Consider the following 16,204-nt stretch of genomic DNA (forward strand, 5'->3'; position numbering starts at 1 on the left):
TTTCTTGAATCCTGGGGAATGGAATGCACTCAGGACATCAGAAGGTTATCCAGATCGGAATGTTGTTTCTTGAATCCTGGGGAAGGGAATGCACTCAGGACATCAGAAGTTTATCCAAATGGGAATGTTGTTTCTTGAACCTGGGCAAGGGAATGAACTCAGGACATCAGATGTTTATCCAGATGGGAATGTTGTTTCTTGAATCCTGGGGAATGGAATGCACTCAGGACATCAGAAGGTTATCCAGATGGGAATGTTGTTTCTTGAATCCTGGGGAAGGGAATGCACTCAGGACATCAGAAGTTTATCCAAATGGGAATGTTGTTTCTTGAACCTGGGCAATGGAATGCACTCAGGACATCAGAAGGTTATCCAGATGGGAACGTTGTTTCTTGAATCCTGGGGAAGGAAATGCACTCAGGACATTAGAAGGTTATCCAGATGGGAACGTTGTTTCTTGAATACTGGGGACAAGAATGCACTCAGGACATTAGAAGTGTATCCAGATGGGAATGTTGTTTCTTGAATCGTGGGGACAAGAATGTACTCAGGACATCAGAAGGTTATCCAGATGGGAATGTTGTTTCTTGAATCCTGGGGATGAAAATGCACTGAGAACATCAGAAGCTTATCCAGATTTGAATGTTCCTTGAATCCTGGGGACAGGAATGCACCCAGGGCATCAGAAGGTTATACAGATGGGAATGTTGTTTCTTGAACCCTGGTGAAGGGAATGCACTCAGGACATCAGACGTTTATCCAAATGGGAATGTTGCTTCCTGAATCCTAGGGACGGGAATGCACTCGGGACATCAGAAGTTTATCCAGATGGGAATGTTGTTTCTTGAATCCTGGGGAATGGAATGCACTCAGGACATCAGAAGGTTATCCAGATGGGAATGTTGTTTCTTGAATCCTGGGGAAGGGAATGCACTCAGGACATCAGACGTTTATCCAAATGGGAATGTTGTTTCTTGAACCTGGGCAAGGGAATGCACTCAGGACATCAGAAGGTTATCCAGATGGGAATGTTGTTTCTTGAATCCTGGGGACGGGAATGCACTCAGGACATCAGAAGGTTATCCAGATGGGAATGTTGTTTCTTGAATCCTGGGGAAGGGAATGTACTCAGGACATCAGACGTTTATCCAAATGGGAATGTTGTTTCTTGAACCTGGGCAAGGGAATGCACTCAGGACATCAGAAGGTTATCCAGATGGGAATGTTGTTTCTTGAACCCTGGTGAAGGGAATGCACTCAGGACATCAGACGTTTATCCAAATGGGAATGTTGCTTCCTGAATCCTAGGGACGGGAATGCACTCGGGACATCAGAAGTTTATCCAGATGGGAATGTTGTTTCTTGAATCCTGGGGAATGGAATGCACTCAGGACATCAGAAGGTTATCCAGATGGGAATGTTGTTTCTTGAATCCTGGGGAAGGGAATGCACTCAGGACATCAGACGTTTATCCAAATGGGAATGTTGTTTCTTGAACCTGGGCAAGGGAATGCACTCAGGACATCAGAAGGTTATCCAGATGGGAATGTTGTTTCTTGAATCCTGGGGACGGGAATGCACTCAGGACATCAGAAGTTTATCCAGATGGGAATGTTGTTTCTTGAATCCTAGGGACGGGAATGCACTCGGGACATCAGAAGTTTATCCAGATGGGAATGTTGTTTCTTGAATCCTGGGGAATGGAATGCACTCAGGACATCAGAAGGTTATCTAGATGGGAATGTTGTTTCTTGAATCCGGGGGAAGGAATGCACTCAGGACATCAGAAGGTTATCCAGATGGGAATGTTGTTTCTTGAATCCTGGGGACGGGAATGCACTCCGGACATCAGAAGGTCATCCAGGTGGGAATGTTGTTTCTTGAATCCCGGGCAAGGGAATGCACTCAGGACATCAGAATGTTATCCAGATGGGAATGTTGTTTCTTGGATCCTGGGGAAGGGAATGCACTCAGGACATCAGAAGTTTATCCAAATGGGAATGTTGTTTCTTGAATCCTGGGTAAGGGAATGCACTCAGGACATCAGAAGGTTATCTAGATGGGAATGTTGTTTCTTGAATCCGGGGGAAGGGAATGCACTCAGGACATCAGAAGGTTATCCAGATGGGAATGTTGTTTCTTGAATCCTGGGGACGGGAATGCACTCCGGACATCAGAAGGTCATCCAGGTGGGAATGTTGTTTCTTGAATCCCGGGCAAGGGAATGCACTCAGGACATCAGAATGTTATCCAGATGGGAATGTTGTTTCTTGGATCCTGGGGAAGGGAATGCACTCAGGACATCAGAAGGTTATCCAGATGGGAATGTTGTTTCTTGAATCCTGGGGATGAAAATGCACTGAGAACATCAGAAGCTTATCCAAATTTGAATGTTTCTTGAATCCTGGGGACAGGAATGCACCCAGGGCATCTGAAGGTTATCCAGATGGGAATGTTGTTTCTTGAATACTGGGGACAAGAATGCAATCAGGACATCAGAAGTGTATCCAGATGGGAATGTTGTTTCTTGAATCCTGGGGACAAGAATGCACTCAGGACATCAGAAGGTTATCCAGATGGGAATGTTGTTTCTTGAATCCTGGGGATGAAAATGCACTGAGAACATCAGAAGCTTATCCAAATTTGAATGTTTCTTGAATCCTGGGGACAGGAATGCACCCAGGGCATCAGAAGGTTATCCAGATGGGAATGTTGTTTCTTGAATCCTGGGGACAAGAATGCACTCAGGACATCAGAAGGTTATCCAGATGGGAATGTTGTTTCTTGAATCCTGGGGAAGGGAATGCACTCAGGTCATCAGAAGTTTATCCAAATGGGAATGTTGTTTCTTGAATCCTGGGGAAGGGAATGCACTCAGGACATCAGAAGTTTATCCAAATGGGAATGTTGTTTCTTGAACCTGGGCAAGGGAATGCACTCAGGACATCAGAAGTTTATCCAGATGGGAATGTTGTTTCTTGAATCCTGGGGAATGGAATGCACTCAGGACATCAGAAGGTTATCCAGATGGGAATGTTGTTTCTTGAATCCTGGGGAAGGGAATGCCCTCAGGACATCAGAAGTTTATCCAAATGGGAATGTTGTTTCTTGAACCTGGGCAAGGGAATGCACTCAGGACATCAGAAGGTTATCCAGATGGGAACGTTGTTTCTTGAATACTGGGGACAAGAATGCACTCAGGACATCAGAAGTGTATCCAGATGGGAATGTTGTTTCTTGAATCGTGGGGACAAGAATGTACTCAGGACATCAGAAGGTTATCCAGATGGGAATGTTGTTTCTTGAATCCTGGGGATGAAAATGCACTGAGAACATCAGAAGCTTATCCAGATTTGAATGTTTCTTGAATCCTGGGGACAGGAATGCACCCAGGGCATCAGAAGGTTATACAGATGGGAATGTTGTTTCTTGAACCCTGGTGAAGGGAATGCACTCAGGACATCAGACGTTTATCCAAATGGGAATGTTGCTTCTTGAATCCTAGGGACGGGAATGCACTCGGGACATCAGAAGTTTATCCAGATGGGAATGTTGTTTCTTGAATCCTGGGGAATGGAATGCACTCAGGACATCAGAAGGTTATCCAGATGGGAATGTTGTTTCTTGAACCTGGGCAAGGGAATGCACTCAGGACATCAGAAGGTTATCCAGATGGGAATGTTGTTTCTTGAATCCTGGGGACGGGAATGCACTCAGGACATCAGAAGTTTATCCAGATGGGAATGTTGTTTCTTGAATCCTAGGGACGGGAATGCACTCGGGACATCAGAAGTTTATACAGATGGGAATGTTGTTTCTTGAATCCTGGGGAATGGAATGCACTCAGGACATCAGAAGGTTATCCAGATGGGAATGCTGTTTCTTGAATCCTGGGTAAGGGAATGCACTCAGGACATCAGAAGGTTATCTAGATGGGAATGTTGTTTCTTGAATCCGGGGGAAGGGAATGCACTCAGGACATCAGAAGGTTATCCAGATGGGAATGTTGTTTCTTGAATCCTGGGGACGGGAATGCACTCCGGACATCAGAAGGTCATCCAGGTGGGAATGTTGTTTCTTGAATCCCGGGCAAGGGAATGCACTCAGGACATCAGAATGTTATCCAGATGGGAATGTTGTTTCTTGGATCCTGGGGAAGGGAATGCACTCAGGACATCAGAAGTCTATCCAAATGGGAATGTTGTTTCTTGAACCTGGGCAAGGGAATGCACTCAGGACATCAGAAGGTTATCCAGATGGGAATGTTGTTTCTTGAATCCTGGGGACGGGAATGCACTCAGGACATCAGAAGTTTATCCAGATGGGAATGTTGTTTCTTGAATCCTAGGGACGGGAATGCACTCGGGACATCAGAAGTTTATCCAGATGGGAATGTTGTTTCTTGAATCCTGGGGAATGGAATGCACTCAGGACATCAGAAGGTTATCTAGATGGGAATGTTGTTTCTTGAATCCGGGGGAAGGGAATGCACTCAGGACATCAGAAGGTTATCCAGATGGGAATGTTGTTTCTTGAATCCTGGGGATGGGAATGCACTGCGGACATCAGAAGGTCATCCAGGTGGGAATGTTGTTTCTTGAATCCCGGGCAAGGGAATGCACTCAGGACATCAGAATGTTATCCAGATGGGAATGTTGTTTCTTGGATCCTGGGGAAGGGAATGCACTCAGGACATCAGAAGGTTATCCAGATGGGAACGTTGTTTCTTGAATACTGGGGACAAGAATGCAATCAGGACATCAGAAGTGTATCCAGATGGGAATGTTGTTTCTTGAATCCTGGGGACAAGAATGCACTCAGGACATCAGAAGGTTATCCAGATGGGAATGTTGTTTCTTGAATCCTGGGGACGGGAATGCACTCAGGACATCAGAAGTTTATCCAGATGGGAATGTTGTTTCTTGAATCCTAGGGACGGGAATGCACTCGGGACATCAGAAGTTTATACAGATGGGAATGTTGTTTCTTGAATCCTGGGGAATGGAATGCACTCAGGACATCAGAAGGTTATCCAGATGGGAATGCTGTTTCTTGAATCCTGGGTAAGGGAATGCACTCAGGACATCAGAAGGTTATCTAGATGGGAATGTTGTTTCTTGAATCCGGGGGAAGGGAATGCACTCAGGACATCAGAAGGTTATCCAGATGGGAATGTTGTTTCTTGAATCCTGGGGACGGGAATGCACTCCGGACATCAGAAGGTCATCCAGGTGGGAATGTTGTTTCTTGAATCCCGGGCAAGGGAATGCACTCAGGACATCAGAATGTTATCCAGATGGGAATGTTGTTTCTTGGATCCTGGGGAAGGGAATGCACTCAGGACATCAGAAGTCTATCCAAATGGGAATGTTGTTTCTTGAACCTGGGCAAGGGAATGCACTCAGGACATCAGAAGGTTATCCAGATGGGAATGTTGTTTCTTGAATCCTGGGGACGGGAATGCACTCAGGACATCAGAAGTTTATCCAGATGGGAATGTTGTTTCTTGAATCCTAGGGACAGGAATGCACTCGGGACATCAGAAGTTTATCCAGATGGGAATGTTGTTTCTTGAATCCTGGGGAATGGAATGCACTCAGGACATCAGAAGGTTATCTAGATGGGAATGTTGTTTCTTGAATCCGGGGGAAGGGAATGCACTCAGGACATCAGAAGGTTATCCAGATGGGAATGTTGTTTCTTGAATCCTGGGGACGGGAATGCACTCCGGACATCAGAAGGTCATCCAGGTGGGAATGTTGTTTCTTGAATCCCGGGCAAGGGAATGCACTCAGGACATCAGAATGTTATCCAGATGGGAATGTTGTTTCTTGAACCCTGGTGAAGGGAATGCACTCAGGACATCAGACGTTTATCCAAATGGGAATGTTGCTTCTTGAATCCTAGGGACGGGAATGCACTCGGGACATCAGAAGTTTATACAGATGGGAATGTTGTTTCTTGAACCCTGGTGAAGGGAATGCACTCAGGACATCAGAAGGTTATACAGATGGGAATGTTGTTTCTTGAACCCTGGTGAAGGGAATGCACTCAGGACATCAGACGTTTATCCAAATGGGAATGTTGCTTCTTGAATCCTAGGGACGGGAATGCACTCGGGACATCAGAAGTTTATCCAGATGGCAATGTTGTTTCTTGAATCCTGGGGAATGGAATGCACTCAGGACATCAGAAGGTTATCCAGATGGGAATGTTGTTTCTTGAATCCTGGAGAAGGGAATGCACTCAGGACATCAGACGTTTATCCAAATGGGAATGTTGTTTCTTGAACCTGGGCAAGGGAATGCACTCAGGACATCAGAAGGTTATCCAGATGGGAATGTTGTTTCTTGAATCCTGGGGACGGGAATGCACTCAGGACATCAGAAGTTTATCCAGATGGGAATGTTGTTTCTTGAATCCTAGGGACGGGAATGCACTCGGGACATCAGAAGTTTATACAGATGGGAATGTTGTTTCTTGAATCCTGAGGAATGGAATGCACTCAGGACATCAGAAGGTTATCCAGATGGGAATGCTGTTTCTTGAATCCTGGGGACAGGAATGCACCCAGGGCATCAGAAGGTTATACAGATGGGAATGTTGTTTCTTGAACCCTGGTGAAGGGAATGCACTCAGGACATCAGACGTTTATCCAAATGGGAATGTTGCTTCTTGAATCCTAGGGACGGGAATGCACTCGGGACATCAGAAGTTTATCCAGATGGGAATGTTGTTTCTTGAATCCTGGGGAATGGAATGCACTCAGGACATCAGAATGTTATCCAGATGGGAATGTTGTTTCTTGGATCCTGGGGAAGGGAATGCACTCAGGACATCAGAAGTTTATCCAAATGGGAATGTTGTTTCTTGAACCTGGGCAAGGGAATGCACTCAGGAAATCAGAAGGTTATCCAGATGGGAATGTTGTTTCTTGAATCCTGGGGAAGGGAATGCACTCAGGAGATCAGAAGGTTATCCAGATGGGAATGTTGTTTCTTGAATCCTGGGGAAGGGAATGCACTCAGGACATCAGAAGGTTATCCATATGGGAATGTTGTTTCTTGAATCCTGGGGAAGGGAATGCTCTCAGAACATCAGAAGGTTTTCCATATGGGAATGTTGTTTCTTGAATCCTGGGGAAGGGAATGCACTCAGGACATCAGAAGGATATCCAGAGTGGAATGTTGTTTCTTGAATCCTGGGAATGAGAATGCACTCAGGACATCAGAAGTTTATCCAGATGGGAATGTTGTTTCTTGAATCCCGGGGAAGGGAATGCACTCAGGAAATCAGAAGGTTATCCAGATGGGAATGTTGTTTCTTGAATCCTGGGGACGGGAATGCACTCCGGACATCAGAAGGTCATCCAGGTGGGAATGTTGTTTCTTGAATCCCGGGCAAGGGAATGCACTCAGGACATCAGAATGTTATCCAGATGGGAATGTTGTTTCTTGGATCCTGGGGAAGGGAATGCACTCAGGACATCAGAAGTTTATCCAAATGGGAATGTTGTTTCTTGAATCCTGGGTAAGGGAATGCACTCAGGACATCAGAAGGTTATCTAGATGGGAATGTTGTTTCTTGAATCCGGGGGAAGGGAATGCACTCAGGACATCAGAAGGTTATCCAGATGGGAATGTTGTTTCTTGAATCCTGGGGACGGGAATGCACTCCGGACATCAGAAGGTCATCCAGGTGGGAATGTTGTTTCTTGAATCCCGGGCAAGGGAATGCACTCAGGACATCAGAATGTTATCCAGATGGGAATGTTGTTTCTTGGATCCTGGGGAAGGGAATGCACTCAGGACATCAGAAGGTTATCCAGATGGGAACGTTGTTTCTTGAATACTGGGGACAAGAATGCAATCAGGACATCAGAAGTGTATCCAGATGGGAATGTTGTTTCTTGAATCCTGGGGACAAGAATGCACTCAGGACATCAGAAGGTTATCCAGATGGGAATGTTGTTTCTTGAATCCTGGGGATGAAAATGCACTGAGAACATCAGAAGCTTATCCAAATTTGAATGTTTCTTGAATCCTGGGGACAGGAATGCACCCAGGGCATCAGAAGGTTATCCAGATGGGAATGTTGTTTCTTGAATCCTGGGGACAAGAATGCACTCAGGACATCAGAAGGTTATCCAGATGGGAATGTTGTTTCTTGAATCCTGGGGAAGGGAATGCACTCAGGTCATCAGAAGTTTATCCAAATGGGAATGTTGTTTCTTGAATCCTGGGGAAGGGAATGCACTCAGGACATCAGAAGTTTATCCAAATGGGAATGTTGTTTCTTGAACCTGGGCAAGGGAATGCACTCAGGACATCAGAAGTTTATCCAGATGGGAATGTTGTTTCTTGAATCCTGGGGAATGGAATGCACTCAGGACATCAGAAGGTTATCCAGATGGGAATGTTGTTTCTTGAATCCTGGGGAAGGGAATGCCCTCAGGACATCAGAAGTTTATCCAAATGGGAATGTTGTTTCTTGAACCTGGGCAAGGGAATGCACTCAGGACATCAGAAGGTTATCCAGATGGGAACGTTGTTTCTTGAATACTGGGGACAAGAATGCACTCAGGACATCAGAAGTGTATCCAGATGGGAATGTTGTTTCTTGAATCGTGGGGACAAGAATGTACTCAGGACATCAGAAGGTTATCCAGATGGGAATGTTGTTTCTTGAATCCTGGGGATGAAAATGCACTGAGAACATCAGAAGATTATCCAGATTTGAATGTTTCTTGAATCCTGGGGACAGGAATGCACCCAGGGCATCAGAAGGTTATACAGATGGGAATGTTGTTTCTTGAACCCTGGTGAAGGGAATGCACTCAGGACATCAGACGTTTATCCAAATGGGAATGTTGTTTCTTGAATCCTGCGGACGGGAATGCACTCCGGACATCAGAAGGTCATCCAGGTGGGAATGTTGTTTCTTGAATCCCGGGCAAGGGAATGCACTCAGGACATCAGAAGGTCATCCAGGTGGGAATGTTGTTTCTTGGATCCTGGGGAAGGGAATGCACTCAGGACATCAGAAGTTTATCCAAATGGGAATGTTGTTTCTTGAACCTGGGCAAGGGAATGCACTCAGGAAATCAGAAGGTTATCCAGATGGGAATGTTGTTTCTTGAATCCTGGAGAAGGGAATGCACTCAGGACATCAGAAGGTTATCCAGATGGGAATGTTGTTTCTTGAATCCTGGGGAAGGGAATGCACTCAGGACATCAGAAGGTTATCCATATGGGAATGTTGTTTCTTGAATCCTGGGGAAGGGAATGCTCTCAGAAGATCAGAAGGTTTTCCATATGGGAATGTTGTTTCTTGAATCCTGGGGAAGGGAATGCACTCAGGACATCAGAAGGATATCCAGAGTGGAATGTTGTTTCTTGAATCCTGGGAATGAGAATGCACTCAGGACATCAGAAGTTTATCCAGATGGGAATGTTGTTTCTTGAATCCCGGGGAAGGGAATGCTTTCAGGACATCAGAAGTTTATACAGATGGGAATGTTGTTTCTTGAATCCTGATTACGGGAATGCACTCGGGACATCAGAAGTTTATCCAGATGGGAATGTTGTTTGTTATGTTGTATTGCCATATATTTTTGTGTATTTGCTGCTTAGTGTGAAGGCCCGATATCCTGGGTTGGAGTGTTTTCCCTTAACTTTGGTAGGCAGAGAAATCCTCAGCAGAGTAGGGATGGTGAGGCATTTTACTATATTCTTTTGAGAATAAAATGGCATGTTTTGATAAATCTTCAAACAGTTGTCCGCCTCGCATTACTGACCCCTCGCATAACATGCAACATTCAAACTTTGGGGGTTGTCAGTCCTTTCAGGACATCCAGCCTCCCAGTTTGAACTGGATTATCGCAGGCAGGCTGGAAGACAAAGGGCTGCAGAGTTTTGGACTCCTCCCTCGCTTCCTGCCTTCACTGACACTCTGGAGCCTGGGCGGGCTTGACCAAGATCTCCAACAGAAGATAAAAACCACACAAAGACTTTCCCTCCCTGCAGGGCAGGGGAAAGACCAAGAAGGGAAAAAAGCATGAAAATGGCCAAAAAGAAGACCAGGGCCATTTTGGAAAACAGCCAGTAGTAAAGGTGCACCGAATTTGTAAAAACAGTCACTGCCACCCGCCATTTAAGGTAAGCTTATCCCTGTAATAGAATTGTGGCAGTGCTAGTGAGAAAGGGGATACATTTTATCTATCCAGCACTCCACATAAGGTGGGGGTGCTGGTTTCACTTAATGACATCTAGAAGGCATACAAATATCCTCTCTACCCTTGGGAACTGTAGTTCTCACAAGGTTAGCCAGAAAAAGTGAAAGGGAATCCCCAAAGGGCAACCATCTACCAATAGAAATGTATATACAAACGTTGTCAAAGAGGATAAAATTAAAAGGACACTAGAGTCTTAAAAATGACACCCATAAAAAGATTAAAAGGATCTGTGAGTGTGGAAAAAGGTTCTCTCTCACTGAGTTATAGGGAAAAATGATCTATTAGTCCAGTAAAAAGTTCTGAGGTTCTCACAAGTGAGGCAGATTTAGCTCTAAAGTTAGAATCTTACCTAACAGACCCCACAATGAAAATAAAACCCTTGAACTCTCTCAAAGACTCAGTGATTTATGTGCCATCTGTGCCACCCAGGGTAGGTTGTAGATTGTCTTTTAATATCCCCTGCGGTGATGTGTCCAAAGATTATGCCTGCGATCGCGTCCCTCGAGAACCGTGCGCCTCTGGAACAGAAGGTACAATATCATAAATGTTATGATGACATGATGAAATACCTCAAATGAAGAAACCAACTCTGAAGAGCGTTCTGCTCTTGAACTTAAAGCTTTTTCATTCATAGTCCAATGTTCCGGTGCTGTGAATTGTAAAGGGTTAAACCAATGGCCTTTACACTTACAATGTTTCTAAAGTTACTAACATCAAATGTTTTAATACCTGGCCCATCACCTGGACAGGATCATGTTGGCTTAAAGTGCATTTTACCTTTGGTCTACACTCACAATTGATTCTTCCAGAAACCCTCAACATTTAATAACTTACTCTTCATGGTTTCTTTGAGGAAAGATGAAGACCCGGCTTCAGTTCCCATTGCTCATTGTGAAGAGGAAGCGGGAGGAAGCAGCGCAGACCCAGAGGCAGGTGAGTTTCCAATCTTTGCTTTGAGTGGCGAAGGACCCCTTCTCAAGAGCTGAATGCAGTCTTCATGAGAGATATGCTAAAATAATGTTACGTGTGCTATTGATTTATATTGTATTTTGTAAGTGGGGATATCATTGTTTTCTGGGGCACATTTTTTAATTGTAAAGACCTTTGATCAAAATACAATGAAACAAAAAATAAAATGCAAATCCAGTCCTGATTCGAGATATTGCTGCTCTTGCTCAGTCGACATCTCCCCTCCCCATATCACAGAAGCTCCTGGTTTGTTGCATGCTTAGGTTGGACAGTTTGTGATCTCTTCACCCCATGTCACAGAAGCTCCTGGCTTGTTGTGTGTTTGGATTGGACAGTGTGTGATCGCTTACCCATGCCTTATAGAAGCTTGAGGGTTGCTGCATTTCTCCGTTTGGATAGTTTGTGATCTTTTAGCCTTGTGTCATAGAAGCTTGAGGGTTGCTGCATTTCTCTGGTTGGACAGTTTGTGATCTCTTCTCCCCATGTTACAGGAGCACCTGGTTTGTTGTGTGTTTGGGTTGGGCAGTGTGTGATCGCTTACCCATGCCTTATAGAAGCTTGAGGTTTGCTGCATTTCTCTGGTTGGACAGTTTGTGATCTCTTCTCCCCATGTTACAGGAGCACCTGGTTTGTTGTGTGTTTGGGTTGGGCAGTGTGTGATCGCTTACCCATGCATTATAGAAGCTTGAGGGTCGCTGCATTTCTCTGGTTGGACAGTTTGTGATCTCTTAGCCTTGTGTCATAGAAGCTTGAGGGTTGCTGCATTTCTCTGGTTGGACAGTTTATGATCTCTTCTCCCCATGTTACAGGAGCACCTGGTTTGTTGTGTGTTTGGGTTGGGCAGTGTGTGATCTCTTCTTCTTCTCCCCATGTCACAGAAGACGCTGGTTTGTTGCATGTTTGGGTTGGACAGTTTTTGATCTCCCCACCATGTGTCGTTGAAGCTTGAGGGTTGCGTTTTGAGGGTTGCTGCATTTCTCTGGTTGGACAGTTTGTGATCTATTCTTCCCATGTTTCAGAAGATCCTGGCGTGTTACCGTGTTTGGGTTGGGCAGTGTGTTATCTCTCCACCATGTGTCATTGAAGCTTGAGGGTTGCTGCATTTCTCTGGTTGGACAGTTTGTGATCTATTCTTCCCATGTTACAGGAGATCCTGGTGTGTTACCGTGTTTGAGTTGGGCAGTGTGTTATCTCTCCACCATGTGTCATTGAAGCTTAAGTGTTGCTGCATTTCTCTGGTTGGGCAGTTTGTGATCTCTTCTCCCCATGTTTTACAGAAGCTCCTGGTTTGTTACTTTTCTTGGTTTGGTGACTTGTATGTTTTTGGTGTGTAGCTTGTGATTTCTTCTCTGTGTGTTACAGAAGCTCATAGGTTGTTGCCTCTCTTGGCTCGGGCAGCGTGTATATGCCAAGAAAGCTCCTGGTTTGTTGTACGACTTAGATTGGACACTTCTTTACTTTTTAAATAAAACATTAATGGAATAAGAATGTGAGGGTTTTTCTGGGGGTTGAGACTTGTCTCGCTCCCACACGGTCTAATCAGGTTGTGCTTAGGACAGCAAAACAGCAATTTCAGACATTTCACCTGACAAACTCCTATGAACCTGTTAAAAATAGCTTCCAAAAACAATTGTCAAAGACTTGTGTTATAAGTTATCTACTGGCAAGTAGGGGAATAGAGCTGAAGCAAGAGGCGGCACAGGGAGCGTATAGGATGGTGAGGTTGAATGCATAGGAGAATCGGAGGGAACGAGATGGTGAGTATACTGAGATGCAATCAGACAGATAGTGAGGAGCCAGGACCATTGATCGCTTTATGGACTAAGAGACGGAACTTGAAAAAAGAGCGGTTGTGCCTAAAAAGCAAACCAGCTTATTATCGGTAGGTAGAAGTGGGGGAGGATCTGGGCAGGTTGGAAAGAGTGCGGGTAGCAAAGTTGAGGACTTCTGTCTAGTGAGAGAAAGGGAGTAGAGAGGAAGGCCATGGAGTAGGCTTGAACAATAGTCCAGTTTGCTGAGCACAAGAGAGGAGATTTGAGTTTTTGAAGAGTGGTTAGTAAGAAAAAAACATTTTCCAAATGTTGAGCAGTAGAGGCAGTTGTAGTGATGAATTGTTGCAGTCGTAGGTCTCTATCAAGGAGAACCCAAGATTACGAGCCTTGCGTGAGGCAGTAAGATGGTCAGGCAGGGAGGAGATTGGAGAGGGGAGGGATGGCATTGGAAGGAGGGAGAAAGATTTTTGAAGTGTTCAGCAGGAGACAGCCGAGAGCCATCGAATTGCAGTGAGATGGTTCCTAATCTGTTCCGAGATGCCTGGGATGAAGGAGGGAAAAGAGAGAAATATTTGATGGTCCTCAGTAAAAAGGTGATGGTGAAAACCAAAGGATGAGATAAGTCTTTCTAGGGCAGAGGTATAGAAGATGGAAGAGCCGAGGACTGATCCTTGTGGTTTGCTGACAGAGAGAGGGGTGGGGTCAGAGATTTGCGAGTTCCAAGAGATTGTAAAGGATCAACCTTCCAGGTCGGATGCACTCCAGTTAAGAGCAGATTTGTGAACCCATGATCCTGGAGAGTGAGGGGTGGTCGACAGTGTCAAAAGCGGCAGAAAGGTCCAAAAGTATAAGTATAGAAGCGATTGGAAGTGATGAGCATTAAAGAGAAATGAGTGCAGTCTCTGTGGAATATTTGTACAGAAGCCAGATTGAAGTGGATCTTGAAGGCCATTATCTTCAAGGTACTTAGTGATCTGGTCGAAAACCACACTCTCAAGGACTTTTGAATAATTGGGAAGGAGAGAAACGGGGGCAGTAGTTTCCCGGGACAGTAGGATCAGCAGAGGGTTTCAATAATAGGGGTAGGTCTGTTGCAGATTTGAAGGTGGCAGGGAAGAGTCAAGCAGAGAGAGAGGAGAGGGAGGGTAGAGAGCTCAGCGAGATTAGGGCAAGTGATTGAGACTAAGTCTGACTTTTTGGGGAGCAAAAGGGTCGATAGGAGCGCAAGATGGGTTGGCACTGCTGAGAATGGGTGTTAATTCAATTTGAGAAGTAGGGTAGGAGTAGTCGAGGATAGAAGAGGTAGGGGGAGAGGTGGTGGACAGGAGAGCTGGCAAGGGAGAGAGAGGAGGTCCATGAAAGTATCAAGAATTGTAGAGATTTTAGAGTAAAAGTGTTGAGTGAAGTCATTAGTTAAAAGGGAAGAGGTGATGGATATTAGCTTGGGAGGTGTGAGCAATGATTGGACGGTACGTGAACCCTTGCAGTGGTGATTGTGAAGGGAGAAGATTAGGTTTGTGAAGTAGGAGGATTTGGCTGAGTATAGTCTAGAGGTTAGGGCAGCAAGCACATTTTTGTAAGTTAGGAGTAGGGAAGGGTCTGTAACCGGCGCCAGGGTCTTGGGTCATGGGACATGTTTATTTTGATGGTCTGAATTTCAGGGGTGATCCAAGTCAGGCTAGTGTTTGTGACACGGAGTCATAAGTGCATAGTGAGACAGAAACCGCGGTCAATTGAAGAGGAATGAACAGGAGAAAGAGACAGTAGAGATGCTGTTGTATCATCACAGTAAGGGGCACGAGAGTCCTGCCTGAATTTCCTCTCATTGAAGGGGGAGTCGATGTGTTGAAGGTGTAGGCACCAAGCTGTTAAAGTGAACAATGGAGCGATCAGAGTGTAGACGAGCAGGTGGATGCCTCTTCTCTAGTCCACGCAACTTCACCACTGTCTTATTGGAGTAGCAGATGAAGAGCTACAATTGGGAATTCATGCACAAGTTTGTGACATGTCCATACTGCGTCGATAGTATGAAAGACGATATGCACTCAGACAGCCATTCAGAAGACACCCTCACATTGAGGCAATGGAAGGAAGTTACCAAGAAGGGTGTCAGTTGCCCAAGTGCCAGAATACGGCTATGGGAATCATGGGCAAACTCTAAAGAAAAGGTTGTCATCATATTACTGTCGTCATGAAGATCTATAAGCCTAAGGTGAAACAATATGAAAAAACTCAAGACTGACAATGTAACAGAAGCATTAAGAGAAACATGTACCAAAAGATGAAGTGATTATGAGAGTAAGACTATGAAGTATCTTGTTGACCAATAACTGCAAATACGCTGTAATGCAAGGTAGATAAAGCATACAGTAGCTTGCTAAAAAGAGGTGTATACATTACAAGGCCCGCGGTAGCGGCCGTGTAGTTATGGTTAAGTTGCTAAACGCATAGGAAGAGCACTTTTCTTCGGCAGCTTATAACTTCACTCCCCCTGGACGAATCCTCGCCAAACTTTGCAAAAAAAGTATATGGGTGGCTCTGAATTTTGGGCAAGGTTATGTGCAGGGGGGACTTATAGAGGGGGTCCCAAAAAATATTGTTTTCCCATAGACTGAATGGGGAAAATCTTTGCGCAGGTGGAACGGCTGGATGGATTTTCACCAAATTTGCACCAGGAGTGGGGGCTTGGGCCAGAAAGCGTGATTTTGTGTGTTCGGTGGAAATCGGACCGGTAAATTATTTGGAAAACACTGAAATGTACGTCCCAAAAAATGAGTGCTATCTGGGTCCGCGGACAGAAGTGTCATTGGATCGCGGTACGACGTGGTGCCAGGGAAGTTTGGACGCGTCCGGTGGTTGGCTGGAAGGAAGCGTGCTGTGCGTAAACATATTTTGGTAAAGCCACCATGGTGTATCGGAGGACAGTGCGGCGGCGGAAGGGTCTGGAAAATGTACCATACGCATTGTGTTGGCGGCAATAAGGGAGGGAATGGCTAGGGTAGTGAGAAGTTGTTTATATGTGACATATGTAGGCTAGTATTTTCTGTGGTAATTGGAGGCAGCTGTCGTAACGGTCCCGTAGCTTCTGCCGCAACCTGTTTGCAGATAACTCTTTTCGTGGTGAGTGGTGGCAGGTCATTCGCATATGGGGAGTGAATTGCACATGACATAGGTTGGGTGGGAGCGCGGGTGGCGGTGCGCTGCGGATAGAATGCGGTAGTTGGGCACA

The 16,204-nt window shown here is 45.3% G+C and overlaps 1 protein-coding gene across 4 annotated transcripts in view; it reads left to right on the plus strand.

The window, feature by feature from the left end:
- Window positions 1-16,204, plus strand: part of LOC138489471 (zinc finger protein ZFP2-like) — a 456,038-nt gene that overhangs the window by 411,354 nt on the left and 28,480 nt on the right. For all 4 annotated transcript variants that reach the window (XM_069617207.1, XM_069617206.1, XM_069617204.1 and 1 more), the window contains one exon: window positions 11,093-11,167. In XM_069617207.1, the coding sequence (XP_069473308.1) occupies window positions 11,093-11,167 (75 nt within the window). The remainder of the gene's footprint in view (window positions 1-11,092; window positions 11,168-16,204) is intronic.

This window comes from Ambystoma mexicanum, chromosome 9, assembly GCF_040938575.1.
Source record: "Ambystoma mexicanum isolate Mex_15411 chromosome 9, UKY_AmexF1_1, whole genome shotgun sequence".
NCBI lineage: Eukaryota > Metazoa > Chordata > Amphibia > Caudata > Ambystomatidae > Ambystoma > Ambystoma mexicanum.